We start from the raw sequence: 17,268 nt of genomic DNA, 5'->3' as shown, positions 1-17,268 counted from the left end.
CCTATCAGCTTATAGCCTAAACCAGACAGACAGAAGCAGACTTCCATAAATCCTAGTAGACAGGCCTGTTAAAACAACCAACAGAAGAAAGGGACTGCTGGTTCACAGATATCTGCTGGAGTATGGTCTGCTTTAAGGGAGCCTGTTTCTATTTTACTGAGCAAGAACATGAAGTACACTAAATTAACTGTTATAGTTTTAAAAGTTTGCTGCTGCTTATCATTAGTAGCCACCTGCCTTTTAAGCTCTCAATACAAGAAAGTAACAAATACAGGGACACACTGGCTTCCTATTTCTTGTTTAACACTGCATCTTGGAATAAGAGCAACTCTATTGTCCACAAACACTGGTCTTGAATGATAAATATATGGATGAATGTATGTGCATCTGTGTATGCACATGCAGTGAGCAATACACACACATATGAACACATTCATCAGAAGAGTGCAACTAGACTTGTGTAATTCTCAAACATTATGGACCTTCTTGCAACAGAAAAAGGTAATAAATATGTCAGGAATTATTTGAGTCCAGGGAAATGTGGATGTTACTTAATCTAAAAAATTACACCAAAAAAAATTAATTGCAAATATTCAGTCATTTTAAGAATGACATGGACAGCAAAGCATCTTTTACCAAAACCCATATATGAATGGCAACATGTAGCTATGCTGCCCAAAGGGGAGACAAGAAGGCAGAGGAGGGCTCCAACTGCTGCAGTTCTGTCTGCAGGTTCTCTATTATGGATGCACAAGTGGCAGGTTCAACTCCAGATAACTACAGATTGTTTTATGTCTCCCTCTGCCTCTCCCCTCCAGCTGTTCCCCTCAGCCTGCCCTTCTCTGCCCTTCTGCAGGCCTGCTTGGGAGCAAGAACATCCCACAGAAGAGAACTGCCATCAGCACTGCTGTTAAAAACATGAGTAGTAGATGCAAGAGTTGATGCACAGCTTCACAGGCTTCTTTACTCTCTGGCAGGGGTAAGCTGCTGAGGACATGTTGGCCCTCTCTTTACAAGAGATAAAAATTATAAAAACTCAAAAAAGTTAAAAGTTGCAGTGGGCTCCTCAAGAAAAAGAGATGATTAAGAAAAAGTATTCTTCGGACACACCATCTCCTCCCAGAGATAAGAGCATAGCTAGAACACATATAAATGCACATTCACACACCTCTACAGTGCTGTTACTTCAGAAATGACAAGGAAAATGCTCCTACTTATTTAAACTCCTTTCACCTGAATGCATACCTGCTCTGAGCGGAGTTGGCAGCAGCCTGCATCACTGCAGCAGCCGCCTCCTGTGCCTTACGGTTCACAGTTGGCATGGGTGGGCCCATCCCAGGGCCTCCCTGTTGAGACATGCCAGGAGAATTGGGGGTCATACTGGTCATGTTTCCAGGAAATGGTCTGCTCTGCATCCCAGCTGATGGCATCCGTCCCAGGGGCATGGAACCACAAGGCTGGCTTGGCCCCTGTCCATGCATCTGACTGTTGGCATTTATACCCATGCCAGGTCCCGGACCGCTGTAACTTGTGTTGGGGACACCGCTGTACGTCGGTGGTCTGGAGTAGTTTCCTGAACAAAATGATAAAAAGCACAGAGAAAAACATTAAAACTTTTGAGCAAATGTTTCTGTTTAGGAAGTTGGCAGCTGCAGAACTTACACATGTGAACTAAAGTGACCCACGCTGGCCTCAAAGTCAGGACAACGCTTTTACACCAGGACAGAGAAGCAGTGACAACCTGCCCAAGGAGGTTATGCAGACTCCCTGCATGGAGGTTTTCAAAACCCAGTTGGATAAAGCCAAGAGTAACCTGGTCTGATCCATTATCTGACCCTGATTTAAATACAAGGTCAGCCAAGAACAGCTCTTGAGCACCCTTCCAACCTGAATGATCCTATGAACTTGATTTTTATGTACCCTCAAACATTTTCTGTCTAATGTAAATTACAAGGCAACAGGAAATAACCCCTCCAGAGGGGTAACAGCACGGCACAGCATACACAACTGCTTTATGCAGTAGAGATAAATGTGGCATGTAAGAAGCCCATTACGTAAGTTCAAGGGAGAGTCTTATTTTTGTAAGATTCCTTTGTCTTTCTGCAGTTTCAGCAACAGGCTTCTTGCTCCTAACTGTTCTGCCCATTTAAGACAGAGATGATTTGGTGTGGACTGGTGAGGACGACTGCTGGGGTCCAAGAAAGATCCCATCCTGCTTTTCTAGTAAGTTCAGTTTGACTATGTCAGCATAAGGAGTGGTAGATTACAGTGCAACTCCTCTGAGAAAACTAGTCTTACAAGTAAGCAGCAACAGTACAAAGATGCTCATATAAGCAGGTGCTTTAAGAAGGACAGCATGAAAACCTGGCTGAACCCAATCTGTGTTGTCACTAGAGTGAAGTGCTCCGCTTGCAGCAGCTTAACTCATTTGAGTGCTGATTTTCCTGCCACGTTGAAATCTCAAGAAAAATCGAGTATACAGCATGCAGTGTTACAGAAACAAACCCAGGCAGCATGAGAAAAAGGGAAAAAAAAAAAAAAGAAAGCTAAAGATATGATGGAAAACTATTTTAGGAAACGTATCACATTGCACTACTCAGTCATCAGTTTTGACTTGTCTTCATTTCCATCTCATCCAGATTAGTGGAAACATGACCCATTCCCTCCCTGTGGGATGCCACAAAGCAGAGTTTCCTCACTACTCTCAGATATTCCCACGCTTATTTGAAGGCAGAAGTCCTTGGACTCTTCCTGTGATTGTGCAGACCAGCCACGCCTCTCCTCAGGCCTCAGCTACCAGGCAGAGGAGTTGGTGGCATTCAACTCCCGTTTGTATTTAAAATAAACATATTCATCCATCATTTGAATGCACACATAATTAATTCATATGCTCCTGCTGCTGTGCTTTTGCTAATCTCCTCTCCAGTCTGTAACTGACTCACTCTACTACAAGATCTCCTTGGCGAGAATGTATGAGACCTAGGCTTCCCAAGGAAGAGAAGCAACCATCCTCTTCTGCTTTAAAATCCAAGTTACTGCCTGGGGGTCCTCACAGAAGGATCCCCAATATGTGGTTCAGCAGATATGAGAGGCTCCAGATTCAGCTTTATGCTGTCTTAAGACTGCCCTGTCACTTCTCCTCCTCTTCTGGGCTTGGCTGCTGGCAGCTAACTATTCTCTGTTCAGTGAGCCATCACCCCCAGCCAGAGTTTCAGTTGCTGAGACCAGCTCAAGGCATGCATCTGATCCAGCATAAGTGACTACAGACTGAAGGGCTGACTAGTTTCACACTGCTCTGCTATGTGTTACAGGCAACAGCACACAACTTGGATGTTGCTCTGGGTTTCCAGTTGCTTTGTGCAAAAAAAAAGTAATACAGCAGGATGGTGTATATAGGCACTCAAAGATTATGCACAGCAGTTAGCACATCTTATGTACATGCTATTAGTAACACTACTTCCCAAAGTGAAGCAAATTCTCTCCCTAGGCTAGCAGACCTGACATCCATGATCACTGGGAGCTACTGTCAGTCCAATTTACATAAAGACAATTTGTTTTGTCATTTAGGGTCTACAAAGTACATTCAGCAGCATGTATGGAGGAGCAAACCCCAATGCTAAACACTACTACTGTTTTCATGCTATTTTGAATTGGGACAAAAAAATGTAATCTTATGTGCTTTGGCTTTTCCAGCATACACACAACACAGAAAAAACAGTGGAATCTTCTCCATAAAAATATGTGGCTCAGTTAAAATAGCTCCTAATCATTCATCTGCAGGGATACAAGATACACAGAGAAGTTGTATCTTTTTAGTACGGAAAACAAGTTTCAATGTTTTTTTCCATCTTTTTCTTTCCCTAAGCATTTCCTCAATACCTCAAATACTAGCTATTCTTATACCTTTCCCAGACCACAGGAAAAAAAAAGGGCAAAATAAAAGCCAAACAAAATACAAGAGGAATTGCCAGGAATGAGGAGCGCAATCTTATTTCCATGTTTCTCTAATAGATTAGTAATTTGTTGGCAGTGGCTTTGACAGAAAACAGATGGATGCAGCATTAAACACAATGAATGCAGCAGATGCTAGGCCAGCCCACATCAGCTGGACGTGTCAGGCAGCCAAGTTCAAGAGCCCACACTTTTCAAGTGGGTACAAGCCTGGCAACAGCGGCTGCACAGTACTACTGAACAACTCCTCCCCTCCATATCTGAGGGATTTTTGATTCCAGCTCCCCTTTGGCAGAGTAGAATTGTACCAAGAGAGACAACATCTCTAATGCATGAGAAAAAACAATGCTGTAAGAAGAATCAAGAAGGGGGAAAAAAAGTGTAATGAAGATAAAGTATAAAAAAACTGACTAACAACCTGCCAAAGACAGATGTTCATACTTACTGCTGAAACTCTGGTCCACTTTGTTCAGGTTTGCTGAACAAAGTGCTCTGAGATCTTGCAATTTCTAGGCAAACTAAAAAGAGGGAGATTTGAGAACTACCTGTTAGCTTTGCTCTCTGCTTTAGACATAGATCAGATTCACCGTATTAAAAAGAGTATCTTAGAATAGCTCTAGAATTTTTTACATGTGCACTTTACCATCAAGCTATTCTTCTAAAGCCAATTTAAATGTGTTGTTCTGAATTCCTCTGAACTATTTCACCTAGGGGACTTCAGTAAGATACAGCTGATATTTAAGTCTTAGCTCCACAGACTTTTGCATACATGGGTCTGGATTCAGAGGTCCAGACCCTCAAGATACACAGGGCATCTCATCCTTAAGTGCTACTATTTTAATTAAAATCTGAGATTAAAATCAATGGCAACCATACACAAAGTGCTTTTGTGAAATGAGTCCAACATTAAAAGCACAAATATTCAATTCATACTACTTTATCACAAGCAAAAGGGGGTTTAACTTACAGTGAAGCTCTGGGGTTGCAGTTCAAACAAATTCAGTACTGATTTCTCTCTTTGTTATACCCCAACAGAACAGCTTTACTGCTGAATTGAGTAGGAAGGGTTAGGAAGACAGGATGCATTTCTGAGACATTTTACTGATTTCACAGGAAGCTTTTCTCTGCCCCAGTCTTAAAAGATCCAACTGACTACGGCATCTGACTGCTCTCCAGAGTGCATTTAAGGGACATTTTGCTGTGGCAGCAGTCTGATGCTCAGGTCATAGACCAGAGCTTCATTAGCCCTTGAGCTAGATGTTGCCCAAATACAAACCAAAGAGATTCTTTCAGCAACAACTTCCATCCTCACTCTGCTTTTTTTTTTTTTAATTTAATTCCTGGGGACAGGAAAATGCTGGGATTTAATAAAAAATTAAAATTAATCTTCTGTAGTGTATGCTCCTGTGTTGTATCCTAGACACACAGAAGTGTGGAGCCAAAGCCATTTATTATTTTTGTAGGAAATGGTTTCACAGAATTGGACTAGGACCCAGTACAGAACTGCTTCCTGGGAAAATATATTCTGCTCTTATTATAGTTCTAAGTGTCATGTAAACACATGAAAATCAAATAAATCAACCACAGGCACAGAATGGAACATTCTGCTTTCATGAACTGGGGGCTAATACTTCCAGTCCAAACTTAATGGCGTAGTCTTTACTATGGTGAGCGATTCCACTGCACAGAGGATACTAGCCTTGAGCAATTGTTTTCAGGACAGCACATAGTGAAATCCAGTATTCAAAGCTGGATCAAAAGCTTAGTGTCCAGAATGCTTTGATGCATATATGAAAATACAAGTAGTCCTGTCAAACCCAGCCTAAGCTTAACAATATTCTGGAAGAAGGCCTATGTGAACAAAACATGGAAAGCAAATCAGATCTGTGAGAATTACTTTAATTTAATAATTTCAGAACTTGGTTTCAACCCAGGTAATTTTTAATATATTTCCTATTTTGGCAGAAAAAGGCAAATGGGATAACATTATTATATACTCATCATTGTTGGCATATGATTATGCTTTGTAATAGGGTATGCTAAGAGTTGCAATTATAGATTACTTTCATTTAAAATGAAAAAAATGCTATTAAAACCTTAAGTTCAGGCAAACAAATAACTTGGAAATATCACTATCTTCATCCCTTGGTGGTTAGATCAACCTGGTGTAAATGCAGTATTCTTCTGGTCTAATTTCTAATTGTTACCTACAGTCTGCAAGGCCCTAATTTTATGATGACCAGTGCACAGAATCACTGGTACTTTCCAAGCACTGGCAGAAGAACATGGTTTTCATCCATCACACTATTCACCAAACCCTTCTGAAATGGCCTGCTAATGACAATGATGCTCATTTTCTTCCTGTCCCTCAAGTTCACTTTTTAATAGCAGTTTCTTCCTGACCATGACCCATAAAATCATTACATAGGCACTTTCATCTACAGAGGGAGGAAAAGAACTGCTGAACTCAAGCAAAAAAAGAAAGTAGTATTTGGCGTGTTACTTAAATGCATTGATTTAGTACAAAAACCTTTCCATTCAATCAGTGTGGATGGCTAATGTTTTACTGCACTTGACACCCACTATTCCCATGGTTCGGAATCTCAGCAGCAGCAGTACAGCTGGAAGTCAGGATAGCACATCATAAATCCACTGGATTTTTTACCAGTTAAGCTAGTTGCTCACTGTGCAGATAAAAATAAGCACTTGGACAGCATTTTATTGCCACAAAATGCTTTCCAAATAAAAGGAAAGCACCAGTCAACTGCAGTTAGGTAATTAATCTTCACACATGTCTATAAGGCATTACTAGTCGCATTTTATAGTTAAGGAAAGCAAAGCAGAGAAATGAATCTACTTGCCTAAGCTGAAAGATGATGCAAAAGGCAGAGCCAAAATTAGAAACTAGGAAATCTTGGCTTGTAGCCCTGTGCTCAGAACACTAAACCAAACGCCCAGAGATGAAACAGAAAGGAGCATTGCATAGGGCAGCAAGGCTTCTTGCAAACAAACATCAGAACTGGTTCTCAGAAACTCAGGAGACTAAAATAACCATCCTTGCTAGCACGGGAGAGTCACTGAGCCCTACAGAAATTCCCATCTCTGGCTCAAGTCCTTTCTGATGCTTTTAAGTACGAAAGCAACAGTAGGAAGTGCTGAAATAGAAAAGCTTCTTTATGTACCTCTAAAGAAAATACTGACCCTTATTTATGCCATGGCTTGACTTCAACTTCATTAAACCCCTAAACAGATGCATACTTTATAAAGGTTATCCATTAAAGGCAAAACAATAGACAAGTTCAAGGTTGTCCAGGGGCAGAAATTGTGAATTCTGTTTTGGTTTGCTCCCCCACCAATTCTGTCAAACAAGCAAAATAAAAGGAACTGTCTCTCTCAGTCTGAAGGGTTAGTTAAGATTCACAAACCATATGCATTAGAACTCAATATTCTATTTCCACAGTAGCCACTGTATTATTATGCTTGTTCTAAGACTTTACCCTCAAAGTCACCACGCAATTTCAGGTTGGCCTTGGGATTTCATCCAAGAAAAGAAGTCCTATTTTGGGAGCGGTGTTGTGACCTTTATTCCATGCTTGCTCAAATGCAGCCTCATCACAGAGATGACATGCTTGGGCTCCTAAACAATAGACCCGGCAATGCCACAGATTCTTCACTTCCTTGCCTAATTTAAGGTCACTATTTTTATGCAGAGAAAGGTGCTAAGAACAGAAACAGTTTAACAGTTTCTTCCACCAGGTGCAGCTCCACCTTTGGATACAGCTTTATTTGTTTAGGATTTTTTTTTTTTTTACGGAGAGTGTTGTATGTTTTTGTTGTTTTTAACATACATACTCACATAAACAATACATATATATATTGTAAAAAATATATATAAATTATTGTATCTATCACCAGCAAGCATTTTACCTTGTGGTCCATACTGGCTCATCTGAGGCCCATAAGTACCACTTGAATTACTCTGCTGAAAGCTACCAATTCCAGGATGCACTTGACCTCCAGGTGAGGGGTGTGGTGACATGGAAGGTCCAGTTTGTTGAGGTCCATACTGTGACATCTGGGGGTTCCTCTGAATGCCTGCCATAAAACCTATAGGGAGAAAAGCACCAAAATAAAAATTAATATTCAGGTAACTGTTCTTTATTTTAAAAAAAAATCTTTGGCATAAAATAAACCATCCCTCTTTAGTTATTTCAGGCTAACAATATCCAGAAAACTGCTAACTGCTGTTGTTCATCCAAAGAAAACCACACACATCTCGAAGTCAGCAATGATGTCTCAACCACTAAAACATGTACATAAGGTTTGAAAACCTTTACTTGTAAATGAAGACAGGGCAGTCCTGCTTATTTACATATGGGTGTCAATTTTAAAATTAAAAGAACTTAGAGGGAAAAAAATAAAGGCAATTATATGCACTATAATTAGCAGTACTCGGGAATTTGCCTGATGACTTATGGTGGGAGTATCACATCTTCAAAATTATACGTCGCTACCAAAATGCCTCACTTCAGCATATAGAAACCCACTGCAAATACTCCTCTATTGCCAACAAACTTACCAGAGCTAAAATTTACTTCTATGTGAAGACTAGCCATACTAGCCAGAAATAACAGTTGTTTTCTTATGTATTCATTCTCTAGGTCCTTCTTCTAGTCTTTCCCCTGCACATTCCATGGCATTCTCTCCTTTTTTCCCTTTTGTAAATGTATTAATGAATCCCAGCTTAACTTAAGGTTCAAAAATGACGGCATGAGACCTAGTGAAACAGTATCAAATTTAGAAGCTTCACACCAAGGAACAGAACTAAGCCTGTTAAATGAAGGAAGAAGAGGGTTTTGAGGTGGGGTTTTAAAGTTTTCATGAACTGGGAAAAATCCTGCAATTGTGCCCATGAAATCTCTATGTAGGGATGCTGGTTTCCTGATGTTTTATACCCTGAAAGGTTTTAGTGCTGCTTTGAATGTTGAAGAGGATGTGCTGGCAAAATGTATTTTTTTTGGTTTTTTTTTTATTTATGGAGGAAATCCGCTTTCTTTCCTGTTCTGCTCGTATATTAAATTTCATCTTTCCATTTCCCTGCGAGGCAAAACCCGCACATAGCACAGGCCAGCTCTGGCTGTGCTGCCACCATGCCGGGTGAGGAGGGAGCCCCGGGGTGTAGCCACATTTCTCTTCACAGAGAAAAGCAAGGCACAATTCTTCCCAAGAACATTTCTGAGATTCACATTCTGTGAGCCTCAGAGAAAGAAAACACAATTCTTATCATTTGCTGTGCCTGTGTTTGTGCAAAACTAGAATGCAATATGGAGACTGTTTACCCAAAGTGACGGTGTTTTGTTTCCTTGGCCTATCAGGGCCAAGTTTGTGTGTGTCAGGACTGTCGGATGACAGTCACGAGATTCAGTGCAGTGTGTGCAGTTGTGTGCAGGGTTAAATGCTTGGCAGATTCAGTTTTAGATGTATAGAATTATGTAGTATAATAAAGTAATTAATTAGCCTTCTGATATCCACGGATTTAGATGCATCATTGTCTCCCCTCGTCAGGGCCCTCACAGCGTTGCTACACCGGGGTGTGGCACCAAAGGATGACTCTCCCACAGGGCCGGGGTGTCCCCCCACTGGGTAGCACCAAACATCACCCTCTCCCTACCCCCAGACAATCAATGCCCGATTCATGAAGAAAGGTAATTTTTTCTGACCCATATCCAGACATGTGATCAGACCAGACATGTGATCAGAACTGAAAACACTGAGGTGCAGGTTGTAAGGAGAAAAACCAGGAGATGAGATGACTTTGTACCCCTTGGGCACAGTTCTTCCGTGCTGTGAACAGATCAACCCATATTGTGCTAAAACTCCAACTGCAAGATTTGCTGAATATGCATCAGTTTTTCCTGATCTTTGTGCAAGCTCCAAGACAAGGAACTTGATCACACCTGAACTGCAAAGTCAGAGCCTGGCACTTGCTCTGGAGGTAGAGCAGACATTGACACATGACACAGCAAAAAACTGAGTGCAAAATGGCAGCTTGGAAACTGGTCTGTACTGGTTGGAAAACTCCACACTTCTGCAAAGAAAAACTTGCATGACCTTCTCCATTTAGCTTTATTTTTAAACAGACCCCTTGATTTTTAAGCAATTCCACTCTGGGCACAACTCTTATTACAAGGCCTATGTCTTCTGCTAACAGTGCTGGAAGTAATTTAGAAACCTAATACAATCTTATGTCTGTACAAAACCAAAGCCCATGTTCCCAACACACACCATATATATCAGTCTTGTGGGATCCATTTGAATGAAGAAATTTGTACTGGTCACACTAAGATTTTTATTATAAAGATAATAAAGTTACTCCTGTGTCTGGTATAGAAGTGAGGGGGCTTTTTCTGTTCAGCTTTTAATCTCTATGAGGTAACGTTCCAAACATTGCGCTAGTGATTAAGGTTTTTCAGTCCCATTATTATTGCAAGGAGTACTTTTCTTAACACCACAAGGAAGGGTGATATACTGAACAGCTACTGGTATAGGAACTTCCAGTAGAGATGCAGAGGGACTGCTGGTTGTTGAAGCTAATGGAGAACATGGAGTAATGTCTAATGAAAAACATGGGGATTATCAGTTTTAACCAGCTCTGTTGTCAAAAAGGCTTCTAAAGGGATCAGAGTAATAAGTAAAAAATAAGTGTTTCTACTCAAATGACCTCTTCTTCAGTAAACTCCTCCTCATTCATTTTGGATGCTGTGGAATGGACTGTACAGCTATGTGTACAGTCATAAATAAAACATGCCAGGAAGAGAGTGGTACACTTGTGTCCATCCAGATAAACCTTCCCACTCAGTCCTGGTAATCTTATCTGTATGGCTTCTGGGCACAGTCCCTTGTCCTGCCTTATCCATGCTCTGGGCTGTGGCTCAGGAAACATTGGCCAAAACCAAGCTGGGGGAATGCCAGTAACTCAAGAGCCGAGATAACTGTCTGATACTACTCAAACTCATGCTCTAGCCTTAGTTTAATAAAGATGTTGATTAACACAACAGAAAAGGAATACACTCCTAAACTGCTTCTGATGTGAGGCATGAGTTTCATCACCTCTGAGGGTGTAGAATTCTTCTCAAATCAAGGCTGGGTTTGCTATTTTCTCTTGAAGGAAGATAAAGAATTAAGAAAAAGGAATCCTGAAATTCAGGAAGAATATCTATGCTATACTATGTTCTGCTACTGTCTGTATGATACACTGAAGTGTGATGTTAAAACAGGACATGTTCTAATTTCTTTCCAGAGAGGAGGTGAGTCCTTTCAGCTATAGATGAGATGCGGAGTAACAAAGAACAGTTCTTACTGTGATCTGGATTCCATCACAATATAGAGGAGCCTATCCTCATCAACCTCCATGAGAGCCCAGTCAACATCCAGAGATGAGTGCATGAGTATGAAGTGTTTTAAGTATTTGCAGAAAGCTCAGATGTCTTAGAGAGAAAAGGGTTCCCGGTCAATACATTAACATTCATGCATCATAAAGAAAAAAACAACATCAAATCTAAAAATCTTATCAAAAATGAAAGGGAGCAGCTGGCATACATTCATTTTTCCTTATTTACACACATTTTCCCTAGTGTTCAACTTCATTTTATAGCTGATACAAAAAGAAATAAATTTTCTTTCCAGAAAATTAGATTTAAGATAAAGTTTTCTTCTGTAAAGAATGGAAGTAGGATTACATTAGAGGTGCACTGGAGTAATGGCAGTGAAGTGATTCAACAACCAGACTGCATCTGACATGTCAACCCCTGTGACAACAAGGTGGGTTGTTTTGTCTTTTAAACTGCTAGGAAACAGCTATGAATTAAGCCTTTAAAATTGCAGTGGCAACATACTCATCAGTGAACAGATCTACTCCCCTTAATATTAATGATAAAAAGAGGTAGAGGTGATACTTTACTTGCCATCACAACAAAAGATTACTTATTGAAAAAACACTTGAGTGGGTTTTGGCAAACTAAGCTATTTCAGAAGTAGCTGAATAAAGTGACCCTGCCAGAAGCATTCTCTTCCTTTTGAGTTAGCTTTTATACTACATTTACACATGTGAAGAATGACTGTATTAAAAACCATGCAGAGTCATCTTTGCAGGTTTGTTTTTTTTTCTTCTCAGTGGAAGAGTAGCATACTATTAACAATTATCACACTGTAACAATAATAAAGCATGTTTGCATGTTCAACTTGAACATACATAGAGCATTTAAATGGTCAGGTAGCATTTTATTTTTCTTCTTTCTTTTTAGCAAAATACAGAGAAAAGTAAACCAAGCAATGCTTATGCTAGAAGTGTTTCTTTTCCTTTGATGAAGGAAAAGAAAAAAATGAAGCTTCTCTTGTTCTAAAGAACCCTAACAACTGGTAATGCACATCATTTAGCTAATACCACCAATGATGCTTTTTTAAAATAATTTAAAACCTTGTCCTTCCCTCAGGCATATGTATACACAAAACAGATATACAACAGTAAATTACTAGAGCTTCATGAAATTGTGCACTAAGGTTGTCTGCACATTGACCAGTACAAACCCATCTGTTTCTTGAATACTATCACCCTAGCACTACCCATGAAAAACACCCACTGAACTTGCTGGGTAATGCTGTAAAACCTCAGATGGATTCTTTTGATATTTTAAAATCTTTGCTTGAATATGAAAAAACCTTACAGAAAAGTAGAAGCTCAAAGAAAAAGGAAGTGACTGCAAAGGAACAGGTTATTGCATATCAGTTGATGGACAGCAACTCTCTACTGGCACACACTTTAACCACAGTCAATGAGAGGTCTTTTGATTTAGCCAGGAGTAGTCCATCAATTTTCATGAATGAATTAAATCTGGAAACATGTGCAACACTTACTCATTATAAGCTCACAAAAACTTTGGAATTTAAAGTGCTAGCAGAGCATCATTAACTTATGCATCTGATAAATAAAAAAAGAGGAAAAGTACAACGTGCAACAGCATATTATGTAAAAATGAACTTACCTAAGAAAAAGGTACACTGGGCTACAGCTCTTTCTAGAGGGGCATGCTTAGTGACAGAGCTTGGGACCAAAACAACTCAGGAACCTTTCTGAGTAAGGAACAAAGAGGTTCCCCTTGTTCAAGGGCAGAGGCTAAAGCAAGGGCTATTACTAGCTAGACAGGCTTATTAGGCTGAAAATCACGGAATAAGAAAAGTAGAAACAGATTGGATGCACACACTGATGATCAACTAATTAGGGAAAAATAACATAAAATCGTGTACTTATGAATCAGCTCAAAAAAATTAAGTATGTGAAGAGATATTTTCCACTACCTCTAAAGGAAAAACTTGTGTGTGGGGAGAAACACAGAAATTTCCAATGCTTGGTATTTTACCAAGACACTGGTCAGTACCCTTGAGAAAAAAGAGCAAATGTTTGCACACCCATGACACAAGTTTTTGGCAGACCTTCCCTCCTCAGACAGCGGTTTGTGCTGTATCCACTCTCTCAGGATTTTCACCAGAGTACACAACAGACCCATGACGGATCTAAAGCAGTGACTCCCAAATCTAGCTCATCTGTGGATAAACAGCACTGAGACAGACATGTCAGGGTAAAGCTAAACAAATGAAAAGCATTATTCTGTGATTTGGCACCCTGTTAGCACGGCAGGATGCTGAGGAACATCACAGTCACCCTGAAACTCTGCCCAGCCCACCCGTTTCAGATGGGCAAGGACAGCTCAGGAAGGCTTTGGACTGGTGAACCATGTCTGGGTTTTTGCCCAGCTCAACATGTCCGTAGTCAGCACCTCAGAGCACTGCAAGGAAATATCCAACAGAACACAACTCACACATTAATCAAGTGCTCTAGTAATTGAAAGAGTTGGTCATTCTCATGTAAGCCTGTGACACCAAACCCCTAAATGCAACCAGGCTGTCTGCAGATGGTACTTGAACAAGTATCTTCACATGGTGTGGTCAAACCTGGAGATGTGTGGCTTCCAGAGAGCAGGAGCTAAGAAAATACTGTTGTGCCATTGCTTATGGGGGGCCAGCTCTATCTGGCCATAAACTACTTACTGTCACTGACAAAGAATGGCATGGTACCTGCCCCTAAGGTGCTACTTAAAATAAACACTGAAAAGGACACAGTGAGAGAGATTTAGGCGCTGGAAAAAAATCTAAGCAGACAAAAATGTTATACAGGTCTAAACAAATAACAGCAATTAAGAAACTGATGAAGGTTTGACCATGTACCAGAAAAGAAATTAAGTTAATCAAGTGAAATCATGTGACATAAAAAACCTGGTATCTAGAGCAAGCAGGCACAAGATTTCTTTACATTCAAGATACCTCAGATCCTATTTTCATTTTCCAGAAAGCAACCTTATTAACAAATGCCCAGCTAGACCTGTGTTTGACACACACAAAGCATCTGACTTAGCAATACACTCCACAGGGTGATGGGTTGGTGAGCATGAGTGCCTGAACTTGCAGTGTCAATCTCATTCAGACAATGCAAATACCAAGTCTTAATATTCCTGTCAGAATATAGGCAGATAAAAGAAATAAGAAATCAAATAAATAAAATACCTGCACTGCACCAATACAATATCTTTGGACATAATACTTTATAAAAGCTAAAAAAAGTATTTAAAAATTCTTATTTCTTTCTCCAATCACATTCTATTAAAAAAAAAGTTCCAAAATGTTTTTAGGAGAAAGTTCTTTGAGAAAAAAGAGCAAATGTAAATGCTTGCACATCCACGATACAGTTTTTGGCAAACTTTCCTTCCTCAGACATTCACTCTCTCAGTTCTTCTGAGAACTCTTCTTCTTCTAATGAACTGCTCTTCTTCTAATTAGAAGTTCTTCTAATGTTTCTCCATTAACCATGAAAAAAATGTAATCAAGTTTCTACACTGAGCTCTTTTTTTCAGCCCACATAAAAACCCACATAAACCTTGCCAGTTTCTCCAAGTCCATCAGAGCACCACTAAAACCATCTGAACTTCTCCAGGCTAGAGTAACAGTGACATGATTTCCCTTTGGTATCTGGAAAATTTATTTTCACAATGGCATCTGCTAATATCTGCAGTACAACCACCACATTTCTTCACATCCATTTAACAAAGAATGTTTCTTTGCTTATGTGAAACTGCAGTAAAGGAAAACATCATCATAGCAGAAATTAGGATTTCCTGCAAAGATCACTGCAGTATTTCTCATTTCCACAAAAAGACCAATGTTCTGTTTAAGAAAAAGTGCTGGACTGGTTTTATTTTTCTTTAAAATTATTTTTTATTATGCTTTAATATCTATCTTACAGTCTCCTCACTGTTTATTTGTCTGACTGCTTCTCTTCACAATGTGAATAGCTTTGGGGAAGATGGAAACTAATGACCTAGCTAAGGTTTTAACCCAGACCCCCTAGTGTTTTACCAGCTGTGCTATTAGGTTAACTGGCTGAATCTCCTCTGCTTCTCTCTCTGATATTACAAAACCCAGTCTATGTATAGCATGCAATAATGTTTAAATTTTTCCCACCCCTAAACCTCCCTCTGCTACTGCCTAGCCTTGAAATTCATATAATCTATCATTGATAAATTAGAATCTGGGGAAGGATCAGACAGATTACCCAGATGGTAGCCGGGGAAGAAATATCCAACCTTTCCTAATGCAAACCTTGCATAATGCTCTCTGATGCAAATTTTAAGTGCTATACTGAGGACAAAGAAAGGAAGACATTTGTGGAGATGTTCATGCACAGCTAAACAAAACCCACACTGCTCATCCACCATTTTACACATCATTTGTTACTGTAATATACCTTACAGAACATGCTTTTAATATGGTGCTTGAAAAATCAGGGTCACAGTGACTTGCAGTACAAAAGCGCTCACCCTGCCCTCCCAGCTGCCCCCGAAGGGAATCCTGAATTTCAGTAGGTAGCTTGGGCTGCTGGAATTAATTTCAGCAGCAAAACAAAAAACCTGAGGAGTCTGTCCGCTTTGCACAATTAACATTTGTCTAAGTTTCCCTAATAATGTGCACACTTAGGAAAATCATGGAGAAGAGCAAGCAAGGAATGGCATTTTACAACATGTAATGTGCAAAGCCTGCAGGCTTAATGGTCTAAATTTCAGGTTTGAAAATTTTACCCTCCCCAGAGAATGCTGTTCAAAGGTTCCCTGAATCAACTCAGATCTTCCTTTTCATGAAGTAAATATATTGAATATTGCTATATATACTTTGTGGACAAGACTAAAATATACGTGATGTATCTTCTGCACACATGTAAAATAAATCATATTGCTTCTTTCAAAAACACAAAATCAGTATGTTGTCTCAGTCCCAAAACGCCTTTGCCTCAGTCTTATTTTTACCATGATTTATGATTTGACTGATTTTTTCCTTTCCTTGATTTGCAGCTGTTCCCTGATGAGTGTTTATTCTTTTGGGATCCTTTGGGATGGTAGGAATTATCCAGTGTTAGCTATTAATATATACATTATATATATGTATATATATATATATAATGTATGTATCAACTCACTGTCCTGTATGTCAATTTAAAAGGACACAAAGGGTCTTAGATCAGAGGTTGTTTATCTTTACAGAAGCTTCATAAAAAGGTTAACTTAGGCACTGAGTGTCCTGACAACCATGGTGGTGTTGAACAGGCAGACCACAGGCAGCTCCCAGTTTATAGGCCATGATGGGAAGCTCTCCCAGGGATGGGGATCATACCCAGCAACTCCACATCAAGCGTGTGACAGCAACATTGAGTCACTCTGTCAAGTTCTTCTTCAGTAACTGCTGTAGCTTATCTTGCTCCCTGAGCCCAGAGGCAGGGAATTTGATGGCTGCCTAATGAAGTCAGTGGAAACTTTTCTATTGAGAAGTCTCTCTGCTGGCAACTATATAAACTCTCTCAGAATAAGTCAATTCTGCTCCCTAATCTCAAAAAGAGAATCTCCAATTTAGTTTAAAAATGAAATAAAGATTCATCTCCAAGTCTAACAAGATTTAACATCAGCAAGAAGAGTGCAATGACCAGCTGCTAGTATACAGAATTTATTTGTTGAGACTGGGTTTTGATTGTACAGATATTATTACCTACTTCACATCTGACTTCTGCAGTTTTGCTGTCTCCCAGCATGGCTTATCATATGTAAATCATACCCTTTTGTCCTTTGGTTCTTCTTGCAGATGGCCTGCTGTATATTTAGCATAGGTCACAAGTAATCAGATCAACCTAAAGCTGAGACTGGCTGGTGTATGTCTGAAATC

At 39.8% G+C, this 17,268-nt stretch overlaps 1 protein-coding gene across 5 annotated transcripts in view; it reads right to left on the bottom strand.

Moving 5' to 3' along the window:
* ARID1B (AT-rich interaction domain 1B) overlaps positions 1 to 17,268 on the bottom strand; it is a 325,125-nt gene that overhangs the window by 58,028 nt on the left and 249,829 nt on the right. For all 5 annotated transcript variants that reach the window (XM_077175420.1, XM_077175417.1, XM_077175418.1 and 2 more), the window contains 2 exons: positions 7,879 to 8,058; positions 1,246 to 1,573 (listed from right to left, as the gene is read on the bottom strand). In XM_077175420.1, coding sequence (XP_077031535.1) covers positions 1,246 to 1,573; positions 7,879 to 8,058 — 508 coding nt within the window. The remainder of the gene's footprint in view (positions 1 to 1,245; positions 1,574 to 7,878; positions 8,059 to 17,268) is intronic.

The sequence above is a fragment of the Agelaius phoeniceus genome, chromosome 3 (assembly GCF_051311805.1).
Source record: "Agelaius phoeniceus isolate bAgePho1 chromosome 3, bAgePho1.hap1, whole genome shotgun sequence".
NCBI classification, from domain to species: Eukaryota; Metazoa; Chordata; class Aves; order Passeriformes; family Icteridae; genus Agelaius; species Agelaius phoeniceus.
The sequence above is the reverse complement of the archived record's forward strand: the minus strand, read 5'-3'. Positions and strand labels throughout refer to the sequence as shown.